At 36.0% G+C, this 24,249-nt stretch overlaps 1 protein-coding gene across 3 annotated transcripts; it reads left to right on the top strand.

Moving 5' to 3' along the window:
* Positions 1-2,045: 2,045 nt before the first annotated feature.
* Positions 2,046-18,980, top strand: LOC114256665 (uncharacterized). Of its 3 annotated transcripts, none has more exons than XR_014336037.1 (6): positions 2,046-2,360; positions 5,529-5,915; positions 7,636-8,358; positions 8,508-8,586; positions 17,921-18,002; positions 18,647-18,980. XR_014336037.1 is itself a non-coding variant. In XM_082879355.1 (5 exons), the coding sequence occupies exons 1-4, from the start codon at positions 2,094-2,096 to the stop codon at positions 8,577-8,579; spliced, it is 1,449 nt and encodes a 482-aa protein (XP_082735481.1). In that variant the 5' UTR covers positions 2,046-2,093; the 3' UTR covers positions 8,580-8,586; positions 18,647-18,980. The 3 variants fall into 3 exon arrangements, 1 of the variants encoding a protein (XP_082735481.1); XR_014336036.1 differs by having other exon boundaries at positions 17,917-18,002; XM_082879355.1 differs by lacking the exon at positions 17,921-18,002.
* Positions 18,981-24,249: the final 5,269 nt, after the last annotated feature.

Genomic DNA, 24,249 nt, shown 5'->3' with positions numbered 1-24,249 from the left:
CTACATTCCATACCCACATAATCACAAAAACATGTTATCACATAAGCATATAACGTTACACTAAGTCTCTATCAAACGAGACGAACCCATTGTGATACTAATCACTTCCCACGTACCCAAAGTATTCAAATCCGGTACGCTCTGATACCAAGTTGTAACGCCCTAAAAATTAACCCATTATATATAACATTGACATGCATTATTTAAAGAAAACACTTTAATAATTCATTATAATAATCATCAGAGTCCTACTAAACAAAAGCATTACATGTAACATCAAATTAAATGCCCTACAGGCTTACATCTTTCCAAGCCAACACTTGGACACAAAAGTATGAGTTCTAACTCAAATACAAATAAAGCCCTAGGCTTGAGTGTTTACATGTACTAACAAATAAAAGCAAACAACTGAAAATAGTCTTCAGAATCCAAGTCCTTCCAAGCTAAGTCCTTGGAGGTAGCTTATCACCTGAACCTGAAAATGATGTTCCCATAAAGGGTGAGCCACAGCCCAGTAGAAATATACTAAACCACATATAAGCAATGAATAAAGCAATAGCATTCAACAGATGGTTAACCAAGATAATCAATTACATCATTATACAGTTTCATGACATTAAAGTCTGAGACACGTTTTATATTATCAATATGGCTCAGAACCTGGCCAAACTTACAACGGTGAAATATATATATATATATATATATCATATTCACATTCTTCCAATGTTAACAAACAGATGAGACTCAGGCTCAAATCAAAACACTTCATACTTCCAATTTGATACACATTTTAGTGCTGTATCAATAAAAACACTTCAATATAAATAAGCACACATAAAAGTGATGCTAATGGAGTCCATCCCCTATCTCCTCCCAAACAAAAATCCGGTTTAGAGGTCCATCCCCTATCTTCCCCTAAACCGTGGAGTACATCCCCTATCTCCTCCCACACAAAACAAAGCATGTAAACACATCACATATACAACACACAGTCAATACACATAATGTCTGTATTAATTCAACAGTCAAAATTAATGACACAACCAATGTGATTAGTTTCAGTTATACCTAATCCACATGCATTGTCTACAACAATCATGACTATCCTCCACCGATAGCCCAAAACAGTTATTTCTAGACTTGGAAATAAATATATCAACAATTCAATAGGCGAGTGATTTAAATTATCCAACTACACCATTTAATCAACAAATTCCCCAATTTCATGAATTTAACCAAATTGCTCAATTCCCTTAAATCAATTATACAAATTAATTAATTATTACAACTAGGGTTTTTTCCAAAATTATCAAAGTATCCTCAACATATCAAAATACCAAAACTTAGAACAAAACTTATAGAATGGAGTAGGAAATCCCTACCTCGAAGAAATAGCCCCAAAAGAGAAGATGGAGATGAAGACCCAAACTTCAAAGTGCTCCAAACTACCAACAATTCAGATTAAAACGAAGCCCTTGACTCACACACTCTTTTTAATGAAGGATCTAGGGTAGAAACACACCCTAAGTGGATCAAATCTAAGAGAGAAGGTGAGTAGGGTGAGAGAGAAGTCGGACCTTAGGGTTTGGAATCTAAAAAGAGGATGAAAAACTGATCAAAACCCGCTGCTGTCTAATTAAACTGGACAGGCTTGCTCGAGCGAAGAATTGGTCGCTCGAGCAACCAGACACAAGAAATACTCGCTCGAGCAAAGAAAAGCTCGCTCGAGCCAAGAATGCAAAGCTACAGGTCCATACCAGACGCAAACTCTCGCTCGAGCGATCAAACCCTGGCTCGAGCGAAGAACCAAAAACAACAGCTCGCTCGAGCGACCAACTCCTCGCTCGAGCGAAGATCCAAAATTCTGGACAGCAACACTTGGTTTCTAAACCCAACCAACCTGAAACAAACCTGCCCAACAAATCCTATAACTCCAAATGAGAAAATAAGGGACAACAACAACAATTATATAATGACAGAATCTACGGAGCCTAAGTCCGAATATAATAATCAAATGGGAAAAGACTGGGGTCGCTATACAATTACTCATAGCTTCAGAAAAAGAATCAAAGTCCTTCTGCCAACTGAAAGATATGACGGTTTCTGATTGTGAGAAATTGGTGCATGTGGTTCAGTTCAATATGCTCCCACGACTACAAAATCTAAACATATTCAAGGTAGATAATTGTCCAAAGGTGGAAGCGATAGTCTCAGAGAAAGAAAAAGAAGAAGGAACCACCAAAAATGATATTATCGTGTTATCTCAATTAACGAAACTTACTCTTCAGAATTTGATGAGCCTTAAAAGTTTTTACAACTGGTCTACAAGATTTGAAGCACAACCCTTGTTCAACAACCAGGTTTGATTTTCCTAATTTATTTTATTACCCTTAGCCATGGAAAGGCGTGCACACAAAAAAAAAAATTAAAATTCTTATTCAATTACAATTTTAAATTTGAAGTTTATTTGAATATTTTCTTTCTATCCAAATTCAAATAAAAGGAAAATAATTTCAAGATTGATATATATTACGAGCCTACGATATTTAAAAAAATTACAATATTGCCCCACAAAATATGTATGGATTCTAAATTTAACACTACATTTTTATTTTGAATATGAATGTTAATATGATTTTTTTTATTAAAATTATGTCCAAAATTGTAATTCATTTAATCTTGACTTGGAGTTGATTAAAAATATTTTAATATTGAATATCATATTTTATTTTTTTACTTTTGACTGATATGATTTCATTTTGTTTTACAATCCAAAATCGTTCCCTTATAACCTTTTTAAATTTAGATTGCGATTTCCTGATCATCAATCCTAAATTGCCTTCCTTTGGAATTACGCCTTTGGATTTTAGGGATTGGTATTGTTATTCAAGGCCAAAAATTAGACCTACTTTTTAAGCCCAATGATGTGACAAACAATTAGAATATTTGAAGTAGCACACTCTGTGTGTATGTGTGTGTATGTCTCTCTCTCTCTCTTATTTTTTTTTTTTCTGATCATCAACCAATCATATCAGTTACACATCATTAGGTTTAGAAAATATGTCTAGAAAGTGGGCTTCTATATCATTTTGCTTTAGGGAAATAATAACAATTTGTGCATGATTCCTGGTTGTAATTTTTTTTTTGGGTGAATATTCCTGGTTGTAATATTTGAATATGGAAAAAACACTATTATAATTTCTTCACATAGTAATACTACGGACCCAGATATAAAGATCTAGAAATTACCTATAATTTCACAAGAATGGCTCAGATTTATTTCATATGTGGACCCCACACATCATCAATTCAATCTCCATTACACATACTCATTTCTGAATAAATCTCGAGTCCCAAATTCTAGGACCCTAACTTTTTTATTCTTCTAAAGCCTCAAAAATATTGAGCAACCCTTATTTAGAGGAGGTCACAGATCAACTCCCACAATCTCACCATTATGAAAATGTTACTTGCCCTGCCCAACATCTTACGAAACTTCTTGGAAGTTTAGTCCCAACCATTGATCCAATTTAAAAACTGCATTAATTGATGGTTATGTATGCTAGCTTGAGTTGTTACTAGCAATTAATCTATAACAGCTTAAAGCTCAATCAATTTTACTTTAGTGCTATATTTATTAGGGGTCAATCTTGATATATCAATGTGAAGAACACAAAAGCTAAACATATAATAGAATATAGATATCTCACACGGGGTGAGGTCTCAAGGATGGATCTAGGGAGGTGCAGAGGAAGGCGATTGCACCTCTCAAAAGTTTGAAAAATATCATATATTCTGCTAGAATATTTAAAGTAATTAAAATAATAAGGATTTATTTCTCCAAACATATTTTTGTACCACCATAGTGATAATCCTAGATTCATCCTCGAACATATATAAGAAGTCCACCTGGTGAATTTTTTAAATAATCAGGGCACGTGGTAAATTTTTAAAATAAAATTTTCTTCTTTTTCATAGGTTTAATACTCAAATCAACAACATAATTTACCTTACCTAACAAATAACCAATAAAATTATGGAACACAAATTATTAAAGGAAAATAGATAAATAATGATGAAAGATGGAAAACAATGTGAAGAGCGGACAACAAAAGGTGCTTTAGTTAATAATTAGATACTCTAAATATTTGAGAAGAATATGGAGATGCAATTATCAATTTGCTTGCATGTTGCTCTTCATTTGCACATAGCCACAAGTACAAAAGCTCATACATGATTAGAGCATGCCTTAAGGTATCTGATATATATAGGTTCACTAATTCTCTTTTGGGCCCTCAGCTCAAAATTTGCAAGTTTGTTTGGAATAAGAGTATTCCCCCCAAAGTTCAATTTTTTGGTTGGTTGGTTAACTTGGAGGAATAGAGTTAAAACAGGGGATCTTTTACAAAATATTGATGTCCTTCATAGCAGTGCTTCTATCTTATGTGCCTTTTGCAAAACTGGAAATGAATCTGCCACTCATGTCCTCTTACATTGTCCTTTTTCATGGAAAGTATGGTCTGATTTGCTGCTATGGTGGTGGTGTTTTTGGGTGGTGCCAAGGTCTATTGATTGTTTATTTCATTGGTGGTTAGGTTGGAATCATAAGAAATTGGTTAGGAGATTGTGGAGGGCCTTACCTTCTATTGTTCTGTGGTCCATTTGGAAGTTAAGAAATGATTGTATATTTAATGGAGTGCAGCCTTGTGGGTCTGAGTTATGTGAGCTTATTAAGTTGACATTTGCTCTGTGGGTTAAAGCTTCTGCAAAGGGGTTCATGTACTTTGTCTTGGATTTAATCAACAATCTAGATCAGATTGAGGACTGCAGTTGAGGGATATTAGGTGGTTTGGTAACTTGGTCTGCCACCACTTGGTTTGCTGTTATCTGGTTAGTTTTCTGCTGTGATCTGCTCTGTTATCTGTTGGTTTCTGTTGCCTCATGTTGTCCACCATGGTGAGCTGTTTAGCTATTTTGAGGTCTGCTGGGGAGGTTGTTATGAGGTATTGGGTGGCATTTTGGAGTTGTTGATATAGATGTTGTTTTGCTGTTTGCTGTTTGTTGTTTGCTGATTGGGCGACACCTGCTTCAGTTGACTGAGTTTTGTGTTGCACGAAGATTCTTTTGGTCACTTCTGGGCTGCTAGTTCTGTTGTATTTGTATCAGTGCTGTCATACTTGCTAATTCTGGTTTAGTGTTGTCGGTGTATCTGTTGGTCCCTCACCAACAGATTCTTGGTTGGTGCCTTCATATGTGCTGTCATATGATGGCCTTTGTATTTGTATGGGCTGCTTAATGCCAACCTTGTTGGGATTGGGCGGTTTCACTATGATGGCCTTTGCATCACCCCCCCACCCCACCTTTATTGATGTCTACCTTCTTTTTTGTAAGGTTTTCTCTCATCAAATTTGTGTTGATAAAAAAAAATTATTAGAGCATGCATGTTGAAAGTGTTGCATTTGTCAATTGTTGCTTATCCACAATTTTGTAACAGTCACTAACCTAAAGTGTTGTAAACTACTTTACAGGTTGCTTTCCCAGTCTTGGAGTATTTGAAAATTCAAAAATTGCCTACTATAATAGAGATATGGGACAAGCAATTACTCATAGCTTTAGAAAAAGAATCAAAGTCCTTCTGCCAACTGAAATATATGACAGTTTCTGATTGTGAGAAATTGGTGCATGTGGTTCAGTTCAATATGCTCCCACGAATGCAAAATCTGAACATATTCAAGGTAGATAATTGTCCAAAGGTCGAAGTGATAGTCTCAGAGAAAGAAAAAGAAGGAACTACCAATAATGACATCATCGTGTTCTCTCAATTAACAACTCTTGATCTTTATGATTTGGTGAGCCTTAAAAGTTTCTACAACTGGCCTACAAGATCTGAAGCACAACCCTTGTTCAACCACCAGGTTTGATTTTCCTAATTTATTTTATTATCCTTGGCCATTGGAAAGTGTGCACACACACACAAAAAATAAATTCCTTTTCAATTACAATTTTAAATTTGAAGCTTATTTGAATATTCTCTTTCTATCCAAATCCAAATAAAAGTAAAATAATTTCAAGGTGGATATGCTAGGGGCTTATGATGGAAATTACAATATTACCCAAACAAAAATATGTATGAATTCTAAATTTAACACTATGTTTTTATTTTGAATATGAATCATAATATGATTTTATTTGACTAAAATTATGCCCAAAATTGTAATTTGCCTAATCTTGATTTGGAGTTCATTAAAAAAATATTTAAATATTGGTTGTCATATTTTGTTTTTTTGGTTTTGACTGATATGATTTTATTCTGTTTCACAATCTAAAATTATTCCCTCATAACCACTTTAAATTTAGATTGCAATTTCCCGATCATCAATCCTCAATTGCCTTCCTTTGGAATTAAGCCTCTTGGGTTTTAGGAAATTATATCAATTTCTACATGATTCCTAGTTGTAATATTTGAATATGGAAAAATCACTATTATAATTTCTTCTAAAACCTCAAAAATATTGAGCAATCCCTATTATAGGAGGTCACAGATCAACTCCCACAACCTTACCATTATGAAAATGTTAACTTGCCCCTACCCAAAACATCTTAGGAAACTTCTTGGAAGTTCAATCCCAACCATTGATCCAATTTTAAAACTACATTAATTGATGGACTATGCATGCTAGCTGGAGTTGTTACTAGCAATTAACGAATTACAACTTAAAGCTCAATGTTCTCCACTTTAGTGCTATATTTATTAGGGGCCAATCTTGCTATATCAATGTCAAGAACACAAAAACTAACAGAAATTATTTAATGTTCTAGGAGACAAAAGGTTGAGTGTTAATTTGTAAATGGAATAAAGCAATCATCCAAAAACTAAACACATAATGAAATATAGATATCATATAACAGGTGAGATCCTAACGATGGATTTAGGGGGTGTGGAGGGAGGCGACCGCACCCAAAAAATTTAGAAAATATCATATATTATGTTAGAAAATTTAAAATAATAAGGATTTACACCTCCAAATATATGTGAGATCTACCTTTTATGAGATATGTGTATCTCATTTTTTGTTTTGTTTAGTCAAGCCTTCACGCCATGTTATGTGGCAGCTTTGTCTAGCATAAATTAAAAAATTGTAATTCAAACGTGTGATCAAGGTTTGATCCCAAGACTTTGAGTTTCATTAAGAACAATCTTACCACTTAGGTAACATACATATTGTGATATTAAATTCTTTATTATTTATTTTTTTCTTACTTATCTGAATTGCACACGCATTGCGTGTGTCACTTGCCAATCATTATTTACATGATTTATCATTTCTAATAAACAAATCTGTACATACATATATATATATATACATATATATATTTATTTATTTTGAACATTTGGATATAAATTTAGAAAGACTGAGGGAATAAAAAAAAAAGTTTAATTTATATTTTATTGACATTGCTCTTACATTTTTTTTTCAAAAAATCTTTACTTAAATTTATAATCCGTACATAAAATAAAATTTTGGCTCATCAATATGAGAAACATGTCTCATCAATCATCACTGACGTTGAATTTCAATATACAAGCCTACTTCATTCTGTTATTAAGCAAGATGCCAAAATGAATCTTTGCAGGTTTCTTTTCCAAGGCTGGAGACACTAATTCTCAATAATTGTGTAAACTCAAAGGAGATACATCCTTGGAATGTTCAAGTTGGCAAAATAAGTTTAAAATTCTTGGACGTAGCGAATCTGAACAAATTAATTGTGAGAAATTGTAGTGAGGTGGTAGAGGTTTTTCAACTTGATGAGCTAAATGTTGGAGAAGGACAACATGTTAGGCCATTAATTGAAGTAAGAATGATGGAATTGGATGCGTTACCTCAGTTGACATGTTTGTGGAACAAGGATCCCCATGGAATTCTGGGCCTTCAAATCCTACAATACCTAACAATTAAGAAATGTTCCCTCTTGAGAAATCTATTCACATGTTCCACAGCCATGGCTCTTCAACAACTTAAAGTACTTTATTTGGAGTCTTGTCCGGTGATGGAAGAAGTTATTGCAGCAACAGAGGATGGGCTCAAGGAAGTGATTGATGATGTGATTGAATTCCCAAAGTTGGAGTGGCTAATATTGAAAGATCTACCAAACCTCAACAGTTTCTGTAATGCGAAATATAATTTTAATTTGCCATCATTGCAAAGAGTTGTTTTGAAGAGGTGTTCGAATATGCACAACTTTACTTTTGGACAAGTACGCATGTCACAGATATTTGTAAGTACAAATGGCAATGATGGCCTTCAAATAGAAGATCTCAATAAGTATTTAAAGGAACGACTTCTTTTGAAAGGAGAGGTAGACTTTCTTTTTCAACTTGATCTACGGTTAATTATTTTTGTCAGTTGATGAAATCTTTTATCTTTGAATATTTACCAGAGACTACTCAACTGGAGTGCTTCATATGTATTTTTTGTTTATATGTATTTTACTTTCTTTTCTTTTAGGAATGTGTAACCGTGGATGAAAATGATCACGGCTGTGACGAAGTACGGTTCTCCTACCTTGAACGGCTATAGGAGTAAAGTAAGTTGATCATCCTTTATTATTAATATATATGTATAAATTTCATAATATTTATAGGAAAATTTTATAATAAACACGTTAAACATCCAGTTATGATTTATCAGCTGAATATAATAAGTTGATCCTCCTTTATCAAAAAATAAAAAATAAAATAAAAGGCAAATTACGACGGTTGTAACGCCCTCAAAATAATAACATTAAACCCATCAACATAAACATACATTTATATACAAAAGATCCACATTTCCTCAATTCATCAGAGTACTTCATTACAAAAGTATTACACGTTAACAACAAAAGTAAATACCCTACGGGCTTACAGCTTTCCAAGTTAACACTTGGTTACAAAAGAGAGTATTGACTCGGTTACACATTAAGCCCTTGGCTTGAATTTACATGTAATACATCAAAAGGAAAATAAGGCAACAGAAGTAAGTTTGCCCCTAGCCTCCCAAGCTATGTCTTCAGAAGTGGCATGCTACCTGTACCTGAAAATGATGTTCCCATATAGGGTGAGCCACAGCCCAGCGGAGATATACTAAACCAACTATGAACAATGATTAAAAGATTAGCAACTGATAGATGGTCGATACTTACACTTCCATTTACATCTTATTTCAATTCCATGACAACCAAGCCTACGTTACAATTCACCTTTCATTTCTTATTCAACTTTGAGTTTGAAAACAGGGCTCAGTACTCTGGCCAAAACATTTTGATGAGATTATAGTTCATCACTAGAACACTTTCAAAATTCACGGTGGATGCACATTTTGGTGTTGTATCAATAACACATAAACTACTTCCATACCTCACAATGATGATGATATACATTTTAGTGCTATATGAAATCAAACAAACTTTTCAATAGATAAGCATATGAGCTATATCACTACTACAACAGATAAGCATATGAGCTATATCAACATTCCAATAGATAAGCATATTACACATCAACAGATAAGCATATTAGCTGTATCCACACTTCACTAGACAAGCATATGAGCTGTATCTACACTTCACAAAGATAAGCATATGAGCTGTATCTTCACTTCTCTAGACAAGCATATGAGCTGTATCTACGGAGTTCATCCCCCATCTCCTCCCAATCCTATCCGGTTTAGAGGTACATCCCCCATCTTCCCCTAAACCGCGGAATACATCCCCCATCTCCTCCTCTACACAAGCAATGCATATAAACACAGAATCATAGACACAATCGATCAATACATAAAGTTAATGTATTCTACCAACCGTCTACACATAATGCATATAAACACATTGGTCATATACACAATCACTCAATACATAAAGTTAATGTATTCTATCAACCGTCATACTCTATGACACATCCGATTGATTAGTTTTAGTTTGCCTAATCATCATGCATTGTCTACAACAATCAATACTACCCTCCACCGGTAGCCCAAAGCAATTATTTTTAAGCAGGAAATAAATGCACAAATGGATAATATATCAACATTTAAATTAGATGAGCAATGAAAGATTCGACTACACTCTTTAGTCCCATACATTCCCAATTTCAACATTCTCAATTCAATTCCTCGTTTTCTTCAATTAATTATATGCATTAATTAATTAACCCAATTAGGACAAATTACCATAATTCACAAAACAACCCTAAGGTTCCATTTCCATCAACGTCCCAACGTTAATCTCATTTCTCTATGCCTAACATGCATATAGGTTTATATTTTTAAAAAAAACCCAACTTTTGTAAAATTACACAAAGGCCCAAACTTTCTCAAAATTACCCAACATATCAAAATGCTAAAATTTAAAGACAAAGCTCATAAGATGGAGTAGGTTATCCCTACCTTGAATGATGGGGCTCAACGAAGGAGATGAAGAAACGAAAATGCTCCAAATCCCGAAATTTTCAGATTAGAAGATAGCCCTCGACGATCAACACAACTTTTGTAAAGGCCCAAGGTGAGAAAATAACTCCTACTAGATCAATCCTAAGAGAGAAGTTTGGGTTTTAGTGAGAGGAACTCTCAAAATACCATTTTGGAAAAGTAGGAGAGAGAAAGGATGTGGAAAAGTGAACAAAAAGGTCGGATCTCGGCTTTATATAAAAGTCGCCCCGCTCGAGCGTCGAACTCCCCGCTCGAGCGTCACTCACAGATCCCCGCTCGATCGTCCAATCCCCTGCTCGAGCGGCGGATGCACGCTCCCAGAACTTTTACAGACATGATGCTCGCTCGAGCGTCAAACTCCCCGCTTGAGTGTCAGACACATACTCCCGCTCGAGCGTCCAATCCCCTGCTCGAGCGTATACCACTGTAGACGAAATACTGGATGGGTGATTTCCCCGCTCGAGCGCCAACACCCCCGCTCGAGCGGACAAGCAACAACAGAGTCCCGCTCGAGCGTCAAAAGCGCCGCTGGAGCAGAGGGACCAAAAACTGGGCAAGGATTTTACGTTTTAAAACACAACCAACTTATTCCCTACTTGCCCAACACAACCCGAAGCTCGAACACAAAGAGAAAAGGGTAGAAAGAGGATAAGACAACAACGAATCTACGGAACCGAGTTCGGATTACAGTTAAACAACAACAGGAAATACCGGGACCGCTATAACGGTGGTCCCTATGTTTTACTTCTTGCGTCATTTTGGTCTCTACACTTTCAATTAGCTCAATTTTAATTCCTAATTTTAGATTTTATTTTAATTTGTCCAATTAATAATATTGTTAGTTTTTTTAAGGAAAATTATCACTAAATTGATTGAGGTTAACTAATTGAGTTGAATAAGTTTATAATTTTACCCTTAAAAATATGGCACGTGACACGTACATGCTTATTTTTTACAAAAAAAAAAATGCTAAGAGTTGTAATCAATTGGATCAAATTGAAACAAAATCATAAATTCAGAGTCAAAATCAAGCAAATTGAAAGTACAAAGACTAAAATGACACAGGGGGTAAAGTACAGGGACTACTGTCATAATTTGTCCAAAATATATAGAGAGAGAGTAATGCTACCATATACAAGTTATGTCATTTGTGAGTTTGATTGACATAACTCAATAGTATGAGAATCATAACAAATAATAATAATAATAATTTGAGTTATAACTAAACATCACATGAGGTATAACCAAATAACTCTTGAATCATAACAAAAATGATCTCATAACCAATATCACAATGTGTCGTAATTAACAACACAAGCAGGCATAACTAAAGACGCAAAAGTGTAAACCAAAGCATAGAATTTCCCTATATTGTATATATACATATCTCATAATATTTATAAGGGAATTCTATATAACACTTTAAAAAATGATGTATTATATGCTTGACTTTTTGTAGTCTTTAGTTATAACTCATTTAGTTATAATTACTTATAGATGTTATTTTGGTTATAATCGAAGAAATCTTTGATAATACCTCAAGTGATATTTGATTATGATGCATTTTGGTGTTGGTTATAACTTGTAATGCTAGCTATAATTTAGTTATAACTTACTGTAATTATTATTTGGCTTTAATCAGAGAATTTATTGGTTATATCTAAAGTGAGATTTAACTATGATTTATTACGGTCCTTCTGCTTATGACTGAAAATTTATATTAAAATCACAAACAATATCTTAACTTTTTTTTGAGGACGAAACAGCATATACTATCAATTAATCTGCAAAAATGTTTTCTTACATCAGTTGTGAGGTAGTGAGCAGATTGAATGACCTCTCTGTCTACCTTTCTAGAGCAACAGAGTCAAAACCTCTACTACAATGCATAATATCACTTAAAATAGATTGCATGTGGTACACTCCAAAATAGGAATATGTATTGTAGAAGTTCTTTTCATTTGGCATGTTTGGTACAACTGGCAAGCTAAAAGTTTTTTTTGGATGGGTAATAAGCTAAAAGTTGAAAAAAAAAAAACCCCCTGTAGACACCCCATTTTCAACCGACCTTAAGACTCAGCCGTTATCGATTGAGCGCTCGGTGATAGTGCATATTGTGCTCGTTTTGAGTTTTCGGAGTTTTGGTTGAGAGCCTTACCTCCGGGCCTCTGAACTCTTTGTGCTTTGGCTCGGTTTGTGGGCCAAGCCTTGTTTATGTTCCTTGGAGGGAGGGAGAGGTCTTGTAGACCACTCTTTTGTGGTCGTAGACCACTTTTTGTGGTCGTAGGCCACTTTTCCTGTTTAGAGACTAGTTTCCGATTTTCAGAGCCTTCGGCCGCGCGCCTCGTCTTGGGACCGCTTAACGTTCTCCGTTTGGTGTGGTTTTTGAACCACACCTTGTTTCCTTGGCCTAGAGGGCCACTGTGGTTTGGGAGATCACTTTTGTTTTCGTAAACCACTTTTGGTGCTTGCCAGCTAGTTTTCGAGGCTCCCGACTGCGCGCTTTGCCTCTCGAACTTTCATCTTGCATCTGTTTTGGTTTGTTTTTGGTACAAACCTTGTTTTCCTTGTTTGGAAGGTGGTACAAGGGTGGGAGACCAGTTTCTCTCCCTGCAAACCATTTTTCTTCCTGCCAGCCAGTTTTCTGGTCTGACAACTGGTCTCCTTGATCTTTGGACCATCAAAAGTGGTCAGCCACCACACCATTTGCTTGTTTTCATGCTACTAACCATCTCCCACCATGGCCGACCAGTTGTCTTCTTGGAAGACCACTTAAAGTGGTCGGCCGACCACTTTAAGTGGTCGGCTGCTTTTTGTCGCCCTTTTGGAGATATTTTTGGCCAGCTGACACAGCTAGAGAGCACAAGAACCATCCTCCATGCACGTGTATGGAGGGATGGCCTTGAGCCTTAGCTTCTTGAAGAAGCTTGTGCTTTTGCTCTCTATAAGGGGGAGGCTCCCCCTCCCTCCTCCAGGTTCAGCTTTTGGTGTTATGGAGTGATACATATAGCTTTGTCTCTATATCTCTCTCTTTGCTCCATTTTTGTGCCTTAAAGTGCCATTTTGTCATACTTTAAAACATAAACACACACTCAAACACCATCCCTTTGTTGCTGAGGTTCTTAGGAGCTGGTTTTGGAGTTTTTGGTTTGGTTTAAGCTTGAAAAATTTGCTGGAGTTGAAGCTTTGAAGGTGGTCTTCAAGGGTGAGCCTCTAACTCCTTAAATCCCCATTTTTGCTTAAGCTTTTAGCCTTACTTGCGTGCTATTTTAAGCTTAACTCTTAACTACAAAAAGTTCTGAATTTTGGTGCTTAAGATCTTTGTTTAAGGTCACTTTTGTGTTTGGGGTTGTTTACCCCCTTTTAGGCCTTGTTTGGCCTTGCTTTTGTGCCTTCTTTGTGAGCTTTTGGGATCACCATGTTTTGGCCCTCTCACCACTGAAATCCAGAGGAATTTTAGTGGTGGGGGTAGTGTTTTGAGGTCCCAAAAAGGAGAGGGTCATCCCCTCTCCTTGTGTCTTCAATACTTGCTTTGAATGCCTCATGTGTGCGCATGTTTGTTAAGTTTATGTTGGCCATATCTTAGCATATATTTGGGTTTACTTTGCTGTGGCATACCATTGTTTTTACTTGGTTTGGTCACTCCATGCATGCATAATACACTTGTAGTGTAAATCACACAAACTAGTCTTGTATGCTTCATGAAGTAGCATGTCATTCTAGCTTGTTTTGTTTCCATTTTAGCATGTTTTTGGTGATGTTTTGCATGTCATACCTCTGTTAGGGTTTGGTTTGGTCACGTCTTGCATGCCTCATGCACTTGTAGTGCAATTCCATGAAATAGCCTAACATGCATCATGCTCTAACATGTCATTCTAGCATGCTTTTGGCTTAACTTCAAGAAGTTTTTGTCCATGTTTTAGCATGCTCTAGCTCTAATTTTGGTTGTTTTGGTCATGCATGACTTGCTTTGTATGGCCATGATTCAATCTAGCTTGTTAGCTTTGTGTACCGAGTCCACTAGCATGCATTACTTGGCCTATTTGAATGATTTGGCATCATTTATTATGTGATTTCAATCCATGTTTCATGCTCATGCACTTGCATTTATCACTCATTCAATGCGTTGGAGGGTTTGCCCCCTTTATGCCTTAACATGAGCCATTGCGTATGCCTTCATGCCTTAGCTTGCAAACCATCATTTCAATGTGTTTTTGGGGTTATTTTTCCATGATATAACTCTGATTTTTATTGGTTAAGTCATCCCATGCTTGGTCTTAATAGGTGTAGTGTAATCCACCTTATTTGCCTTATATGCATTGTGCCTTATGCCCTTCATGTCAACTTGTTTTGGCTTCCTTCCATGCATGTTTTAGTATCGTTTTGACACGTTCTAGGACTGTTTTGGGTTTCCTTTGCCATATCCTTCATGCTTTGTATAGCTATAGTGCAATTGGCCTTGCTAGCTTTGTGTTTTGGTGACTCATGCATGCTGTCTTTGAGCTATTTAGATGATTTGACATCATTTAATACTTCATTTCAGAGAATGTATCATTGCCATGTTCCCACTTCATTCATTCTTTAAGTGTCTTTGAGTGTTGTGCATTGTTGCCTAGTTTGTGGCATAGCATGTATGCCATCTTGCCTAGGCCTTTGAGCCCCTAACTTAGCATGTTTTGGTCCATGTTTTGACCTACTTGAGTTCTGTTTATGGTTGGTTCACGCATTTGTGCCATGTATTGCATGCCTCCTTTGTAGTCCTCTTTATTAGCTTTCATGCTTTAGAACCTTTGCATGCTTTACTTGCTTTGTTTTAATGATTTGGCATCATTTCTTACTTAATTTTAGTGCACTTAGTGTTGCTACACTTCCACTTTTGTCACTCTTTAAGCACTCTTGAGAGTTGTGCTCTTAGGTCTAATTGGTGAGCCAATTGGCATGCATGCTTGTATATGCTTTAATGCCTTAGTTTTGATGTATTATGGCCACTGATTTGGGCATGACTGAGGTCTACCCTTTTTGGTTTAAGTCCATTTAGCATGTTCATTTGCATATTGTTTAGCATGCTTAGGTTACTTTGCATTGAATATGCATGTCCCTAACATTGATAAGTTGCCCTTGCTGCATTGCATTGTGCATGCATGCATTAACATTGTTCGCATGTCATTAGCCTTGTTAGGTTGTTCATGTTTGCATGCTTGTCCCTTGCATGTTTGCATGCTTAAGTCATATTGCATATTTGCATGCTTGCGTTGCATTGCATTTTTGCATACTCCATGTTATATAGCATTGTGCATGCCATGCTATATGTTGCATTGTGTTTGGAATAAGTGTTAGTCCAAACACGAGAAACGAGGGACGTTTCATACTTAAAGTGATGAAACGTGCCTCAATTCTCGGTCGCCGATGCTCTTGATCATACATGATAGAGTTTTAGGCCTTATGTGTTTACTTGTGCATTCATTTTCATATTGAATTGTGCAACTTTGCCTCTAGGCCATCATGCATTGAGATGTGCATTTAGTGGCCCGAGGGTCGAGAACCACACTTACTTGAGCTTATGAAATGATAGGGAGGGTGGTTATGCACACATACCTTGCAAATACATTGCCATGCCCTTTCTTGCTCTCTGTTGCAGCAAAGTGGATAAATATAGCAACAACTGGTCGGCCAGCCAGAAAAACTAGCTAGCCGACCACTTTTTCTGGTTTGCAGTAGCAAAAAGTGGTCGGTAGGTGGCTGCAAACACCAACAATTGGTCGGCCACCCTCCCACAGGTCCCCAAGATGTGTTAGAAGCTATCTGGAGCTTGGTGCAAGATCCTGAGTACAGTTGCAAACAGAGGCAAATCGAGGCATCGCGACGGATTTCCGAACGAGGCAACCAGGCATGCATGAATTCTTCTCGCCTCGAGGCTCCTATTTTTATTGCTTTCCTTAGCTGCCATGCTTAGATAGCTAGTTTACGCTTTGGTTTGTACCTAATTAGTTAATGCGTTAACTATTCATTTGTTTTGTAATAGTTAGTTAACTAGGGTTAGTTAATTAGCTTATTCGTTGTGTAAAAATTAGTTTAATTAGCTTAGATTAGCTAGTTAGCTTCTTATTCGGACTCTCCCTTGAGAGGGCCAACTGTTGTAATAAGCGTGCGTGTGTGTGATGCATATCTTCCAACCCCCATTTCTTTCTCCCTTTTACTTAACTGCTTACGATGGTTAGTTTTAGGGCATATTTCATTTAGCATACCTTATGCTTGCATGTGTGCATCCATTTATCTGTATTGTATGCACCGGGCTCGGCGCACCATACTAACTGCATTGTATTTCAATACCTATTTGAATACATGTATCAAGTTGCATTTCATATGCCATCTTAGGATAGCCGAGCCTATCTTAGTTACATTTTCGTATGTGTTGGATTAGCCATTTTAACATGAACTAGGACCATGCATGATTTCTAACTAGTTCTTTGTTTTGGCTCGGAGTACACTGTGAGTGTTTACACTTTAGCATACTGCATGTGTGTTATCGACTGCCATGAAAGCATGCTTGCCATGAGACTAATTGCTTATTTGATATAACTGCCTGAATGCTTGTGGGTGAAGGTTGGATTACTTGAATTGGAACAATTCATTAAAATCCCTGATTTAGCCTACTTACGAGTAGCAAACTCCAAACCATTTTCAAACGAATATGCAATGTTTTGTTCCAAATTATGCGATCTAGTCTATACTTGTTTGCTGTGCGCATCACGTAGTAAGATTAGCTAATTAACCGGAATAGGAGCATATGTATTTTCAAAAACAAAATATCATGCTTAGTACAGGCCGATCTTTGATCGGGCGAGCGGGGGTGCTCATTGCATGGCCTTCCCCTCTCGTACCCAAGTTCCCGAGCCGAGGCAACTTTGGTGATGACAGACACGTGGCCTTAGGCACGAGTTAGGGTTTCCTAAATTTCCCCAAAATAAAATATTTAGGTGGCGACTCTGTATCTGGCAAAGCAGTCAATGTTTGGCACTTCTTTATAAAAATCAGTTTTCCAAAAACGATTTGCCGGATTTGGACTCTTTGGTGATTTATCAGTCTTGCATTGCACTTTGCAAGATTATATTCAGAACCGTGACATTGAGTCCGAACTGTGGTAGCTCAGAACAAAACGAGATTCGCGCCCCATTCGAGAGCGCGGATATCGGAGAGTTCCCGGGAGCGCGTCCACACCCCCTCCATCTCCTTAATAGTCTTCTTTTGTTTTTAGTTTATTTAAATTATTTCGGTTATGTAATCCATAAATAAAGGTTCACTAAATAATCAAATACATTTTAAAAATAAATATATATATATATATATATATATTGTAAATAACTCAAATAATCTATACCAAATACCCTATTATAAAATTGCTAAATTCCTGACACTAACAACTTTTTAATGTATATTTTTATATATCTAGACAGGTAATTGATAGAATCATTGGCAGCCAGCAAACCTTTTCCCTATTAGGACACTCTCTGTTACCTTGGTGCAACTTGAGTTCAGGTTAACTCTGTTACTGTAGGCTATGTTAAAAAATCATGAATTTGTGGAGGGATTGTGGATTCAAATAATTAAAAAAATGAAAAAAAAGAGAGAAGAAAATGAAGTAAAATAAACAAAATTTATTTAATCTTTTGTTTTTTGTTTTTTCTCTTGATAAATATGCAATGTAGAAATTAATCATTTCAATCATAAAATAAAGTAAAAAAAAAAAAACACATAACACAAGATATACATGATACGTTCTAGTCCTCTCCCTTCATAAAAAAAAAAAACTCTTGACAATAAATCTGAACATATAGTAAAAAAACAATAGATACCTTACAACAAAATTCAAAATCCAAGCATAAAGTTAAGATTTGAGTCCCTTTATTAAAAATTTCTTGAAAAAGAAAACTAATCAAAAGGTACCTGTACATATTAATTCAATAAGAGAAATCATTTGAATTTTTATTTTACTCTTCACAAATCGCATCTCAAATGCAAAATCTAAAAGTCCATATTAAAATTAAAAAATTTTGAATTTTGTTTTCTTAAATGATTAAATTCAAAATGCTTTTTGTAATTATAAAATCTCCATGCATCTTCCAATAATTTTTTTTGTATATTTTGTTTTACTTTGACTCCATCAATATTTTGGTGTGCAGTTATATATGATCAAGTTCAAGTTGCTGAAATTGGAGTATGCTGGATTACCCTCCTACAGTCAATGGCAAACTTATTGTTTCTTCCAATAAGTTAAAAAGCAAAAAAATAAAAATAAATTGCAAAACTATTTAGCTACCTATAGCTGTATAAGAAATGATATGTGTGTGTGTGTGAGTGTGTGTGTGTGAGTGAATATGTGCAATGTAATGTCATAATACTCTATCTTGCTGACGAGATAGAATTTGTATGATTTTGGAGGCTAGGTGTGCTGATTATGTGGGATATACACTTGCAGGGTATTTTATTTATTTCTTTCTTTTTGTTGGGATTTTATTATTTATTTTTTTATCAACCAAAAAACACAAGCTATTTTCTTGGGATTTCATAATCATAATTCTATTAAAAGAAACATGGATGAATATGTTTTATAATTAGGCTGGGTAAATTAGCTAGGCCAGGGAGAAATATCATCAATCCATGTTAGCTGAGACTTAACATGGAGATTGGTAACAAATTTATCCATAAAAAAAGATACTTGCATAAAAAAAGATCTTAGAATGCGTTAGTGAATATGATATATATGTATATTCACTATATATGGGGAGTGTTGGGGGTTTATTGTGTATTTGGAACCCTGAAGTTTTCATGGTGTTAAGAGTGTTGCTACGGCAAGCATTTCATAGTGCTCTTAGGTATGACTTCTGATCTTTTTGAGTGTGTGATTTCAAACATTTATGCACCCAATGATATTGATAGTAGAGGTAAGTTGTGGGATACACTTGTAAGGATTAAAAATGATTTTCAAAATCCTTGGTATGTTGGAGGGGATTTTAATGAAATCAAACATTTATCTCAGAGAAGAGGACTATATAGAAAAGAGATAAGGGGATGAGAAAGTTTGGTAACTTAATTGAAAAAAATGGAATTTGATGATTTATCAATGGTAGGGAGAAGCTTTACATGGTGCAATTCACTTGATGGGGAGAGGTGGAGTAGGATTGATAGATTCTTAATTGATCCTAGGTGGCTGGAGAAGTTTAAGTTTCCATTGTGGGGTTTGCCTAGGGATGTATCAGATCATTGCCCTATATTACTTGGGGAGGATGATAGCAATTGGGGTCTTAGACCATTTAGATTCTTGAATGCTTGGACCCTACATCCTAATTTCCTTAAAACATTATAGAAATCTTGGGCAAACTCAAAGAGTGATGGCTGGGCTGCGTATAGATTTGTGAGGAAACTGAACTTTTTGAAGAGTGTTCTAAAAAAATGAAAGGGTCACCAGCTTAAGATGGCAGAGGATGAATTACACGATTTTGATTTGAGGGCTGAATCAAGAGAATCACTACCACAGGAGGTGCCAAGGAGAAGGGAGGTTAGAAGTTTGGTTTGGAATTTGAGGGGAAAAAAAAAAAGAGAGGGTATAGTTGCAGAAGTCAAGATTGGAATGAACATTAAATGGAGATAAAAACACAAGGTTTTTCCATCTAATGGCTAACAAAAGATTCACCAAAAAGCTGGTGGATTCACTAGAGGTTGATGGGGTTAGAGTTAAGGCGCCTGATCAAGTGAAACACGAAGTGTTAAGGAACTTTTCTATGTTGTTCAAAGAAGACTATGTATCAAGGCCACAGTTAGTAGGTTCTATGCCAACAGTGAGCAAATCAAATGTTGTGGAGATACTTGATGTTGAGTTCTCTAATATGGAAGTTTAAGAAGTAGTTAAGAATTGTGATGGAAACAAAGCACCTGGTCAAGATGGGTTTAATTTGTCATGCATGTAGAAGTGCTGGACGTTCATGAAGGGTGAGGTGATTCAACTTGTGAAGGAATTTCATTCTAATCAATGATTGTGGGAGGCTTGAATTGCTCATTTATAACTTTGATTCCTAAAAAGGATAGTCCCAATCGTTTGAGTTATTATATGTCGATTAGTTTGGTTAGTTCTGCTTATAAAATATTGACTAAATTGCTCTCAAGAAGAATTAGAAAGGTGTTACTAGATGTAATTAGTGAAGTACAATCAACATTTCTGGGAGGTAGAAATATTTTTTATTGGATGATGATTGCAAATGAGGTGGTTAACTAGTGGAAGAAGACAAAAAAGAAGGGAGTTGTTTTGAAAGTTGACTTTGAGAAGGCTTATAACTTTGTGAACTGGAACTATCTATTTTCTATGATGTCCAACATTGGGTTAGGTGATAAATGGAAGAAATGGATGGTTTCTAGTGTAACCAAATCAAGAGTTTCAGTATTAGTGAATGGGACTCTAACAGATGAGTTTTCTCCTCAGAAATGGATTAGGTAAGGTGATCCCCTTTCACTTTTTCTTTTCAACGTAGCACTTGAAGGGCTCAACATTCTATTAGAAAGCGCAAAGGAGATAGGGTTCTTAAACGGTGCTTCTATTAAGCCATCTGAGTTGAAGCTTTCTCATCTTCACTTTGCAGACAATACTATAATCTTTTATGAAGTTGTGAAGGAGGAAATTATAGCTATTAAAAGGATTCTTAAATGTTTTGAAATGATATTAGGGCTTAAGCTTAATTTTCACAAGAGTGTAGTGTGTGGTGTGGAAGTGTCTGATGAGAAGATCCAGGAGTTTGCCTCTGTTCTGAATTGTTCAAGTCAAAAACTACCTCTAAAGTATTTAGGTTTTCCTCTTGGTGCTAGCCTGAGAAGTAGGAGGACTTGGAAACTAGTGGTTGATAAGATTAGGTCAAGTTGGCATCATGGAAGAGAAAACTATTGTCTTTTGCTGGTAGCCTGACTTTTATAAGGTCGGTATTATCAAATTGACCATGTTATTATTTGTCTTTATTTTTAATTCCAAAAGGAGTGGCCAAGGTGATTGATAGGTTACAGGTTTCTTCTCTTTGGAGGGGGTTCGGATCTAAAGAGAAAGATGCATATGGGGGGATATGTCAATATCAAAAGAGCAAGAAGGGTTGGACATTAGGAGAATTAGGGAAGTAAATGAGGCTTTGTTATTGAAATGGTGGTGGCGGTATGGGGTGGATGACAAAGCTTTGTGGAAACAAGTGTTAATTAGCAAGTATGGATCACAAGGGGGAAGATGGTTACCTGATTGGAATTCTGAACAAGATAGGAAGGTATCCAAGATATGGAGTGACATGTTGCAAGTAGTGAGGTCTAACTCTTCCCTTCATGATTTTTATGTAAGTAATATAAAGATAAGGATTGGGGATGGTTGTAGAATTCTTTTCTAATCGGACAGGTGGCATATGAACATTCAAATTAAGGAAGAATTTCCTAGGTTGTATAGCTTATCTATGGATACGGAAGGAACCTTGAAGGATTTTGTTCAAAGAAGACAGAGATCTGGGGGTTGAGTGTTTAATTTTAGAAGGACTCTTCTAGATTACAAAGAGGAGGAGGTTGCTAGATTACAAGGCTGGCTGTCAAATGTACCAGATCTTAGTTTAAATAGCCCTTATAACTTGTCTTGGGAGGCTGCTTCTTCATGTCTTTTTTCTGTTGCATCAGTCAGGAATTGGTGTGAAGCCAAATGTGGACCTAGGCTAAAAGTAGCTAAGTAGATGTGGCAAAATGCAACTCCACCAAAAGCACAATTCTTTGGTTGGTTAGCTTGGAAAGGTAGGGTCAAAACAACAAGTTTGTTACACAACATTGGGGTCATTAGATGTAGTGAAGATACTATGTACCCTTTTGCAAATCTGAGGTGGAAACAGGGTCTCATGTGTTGATTCACTGCCCACAAGTATCATGTTGTGGTCTATTTGGAACTTAAGGAATGTGTATGTATTTAATGACCATATACCAAACTTTGTTGAAGTTGAGGAGCTTGTGAAGGTAAGGGGGGCAATGTGGGCGATATCAAGTTTGAAAGGTGTCCATTTTTTTGTTCATGGCCTTGTCTCAAACATTAGGGAGGTCAGGTTTTGCTTGTAATGGTTGGTGTTAATTTTGTCTAACTGAGGATAGGTTGGTAAGCTTTGTTCTATAGCTATTGTGGTGGTTGCCCTGTTGGTATCTCACTAGCAGTGGGCACCTACAGTGCATATGAGTTGGTGTGTCTTGCAGTGTCAACATTGTTGTGATCTGTAGTGGCTTGTTGTGATGCTTGTGCAACTGTTTTTGTTTTTTCCTTTATTAGTGTATTCTATACTCCTGTATAGTTTTCATCATCAATGAAGTTTCTTTAGTTGATCAAAAATATATATATATATATATATATATTCGGTATATATTAGATGTTGTAATTAGGTTTTACCATATCAAGATATTTTCATAACTTTCTTGTTGCCCACTCTTACCTTACCTATATATAGACATCTTCATTGAATTGTACGATACATAATATTGAATATACACATAATATATATAATATTCTCTTTCTCTTTCTCTTAGATATTGTAACATGGTATCAGAGCTATAGGTTATGCTCTTCGTGTTCTTCGCTTTACGGGCAAGTGGCAACTGTGCCTTGGCCACTCGCCAGACCTCAATCCATTCCGCTGCCATATTTTCCTTCCAATATCACTTCATGGTGATTTCCTGTAACGCCCTCAAAATAAACCCATAATTCATCCAACAATAGCATGCTTAGACATAAGAGAATAAAGCATAAATATATTCCATCAGAGTAATCTTTACATAAGTGTATTACATGTTGACATCAAAAGTAAATGCCCTATAGGCTTACAACTTTCCAAGTTAACACTTGGTTACAAAAAAAGAGTGCTAACTCTATACAAAGAAAGCCCTTGGCTTGATATACATGTAATACCACCAAAAACACAAAAACAGTCCAACAGTCCCAAGCCTCCCAAACTATGTCCTTGGAGGTGGCATGCTACCTGTACCTGAAAATGATGTCCCATATAGGGTGAGCCACAGCCCAGTAGAAATACACTAAACCAACCATAAACAATGACTAAAATAATAGCATTCAATAGATGGTCCACACTTCTATTCCAACTTATACTGTGTTACAGTCTCATGACAATCATGCCCATATTACATTTCACTTTCCATTTCTTATCCAATTCTCAATTCATAACTATGGCTCAGGACCTGGCCAAACAACTTATATGAGATAGTAACTCATATTAAACGTTTTCCATCTCATAATAGATAAGCATACTAGCTATATCAACACTTTAACAGATAAGCATATGAGTTGTATTAACACTTCAATAGATAAGCATATGAGCTGTATCTATGGAGTCTATCCCCTATCTCCTCCCAAACAATATTCGGTTTAGAGGTCCATCCCCCATCTTCCTCTAAACCGTGGAGTACATCCCCCATCTCCTCCTACACAACACAATGTATATAAACATAGATCATATACACATTCAATCAATACATAAAGTTAATGTATTATTTCAACCGTCATATTCGATAACCCATCCAATTGATTAGTTTTAGTTTGCCTAATCATCATGCATTGTCTACAACAATCACGGCTATCCTCCACCGATAGCCCAAAACAGTTATTTCTAAACAGGAAATAAATGCACCAAATGGATAAAATATCAACATTATGCCTAGGTGAGCGATAAATTAATCCAACTACACCCTTTCATCCCATACCTCCCCAATTCCAATATTCTCA

This window comes from Camellia sinensis, chromosome 7 (assembly GCF_055761805.1).
Source record: "Camellia sinensis isolate YWXY chromosome 7, ASM5576180v1, whole genome shotgun sequence".
Classification (NCBI taxonomy): domain Eukaryota; kingdom Viridiplantae; phylum Streptophyta; class Magnoliopsida; order Ericales; family Theaceae; genus Camellia; species Camellia sinensis.
The sequence above is the reverse complement of the archived record's forward strand: the minus strand, read 5'-3'. Positions and strand labels throughout refer to the sequence as shown.

Bases quoted from the DNA above. Each gene is read 5' to 3' on its own strand.
- LOC114256665 (XM_082879355.1), top strand. From the start codon at position 2,094: ATGACGGTTTCTGATTGTGAGAAATTGGTGCATGTGGTTCAGTTCAAT. The intron at 5,916-7,635 runs GTTTGATTTTCC...GAATCTTTGCAG, and splicing joins AACCCTTGTTCAACCACCAG to GTTTCTTTTCCAAGGCTGGA. The intron at 8,359-8,507 runs GTAGACTTTCTT...CTTTTCTTTTAG, and splicing joins GACTTCTTTTGAAAGGAGAG to GAATGTGTAACCGTGGATGA.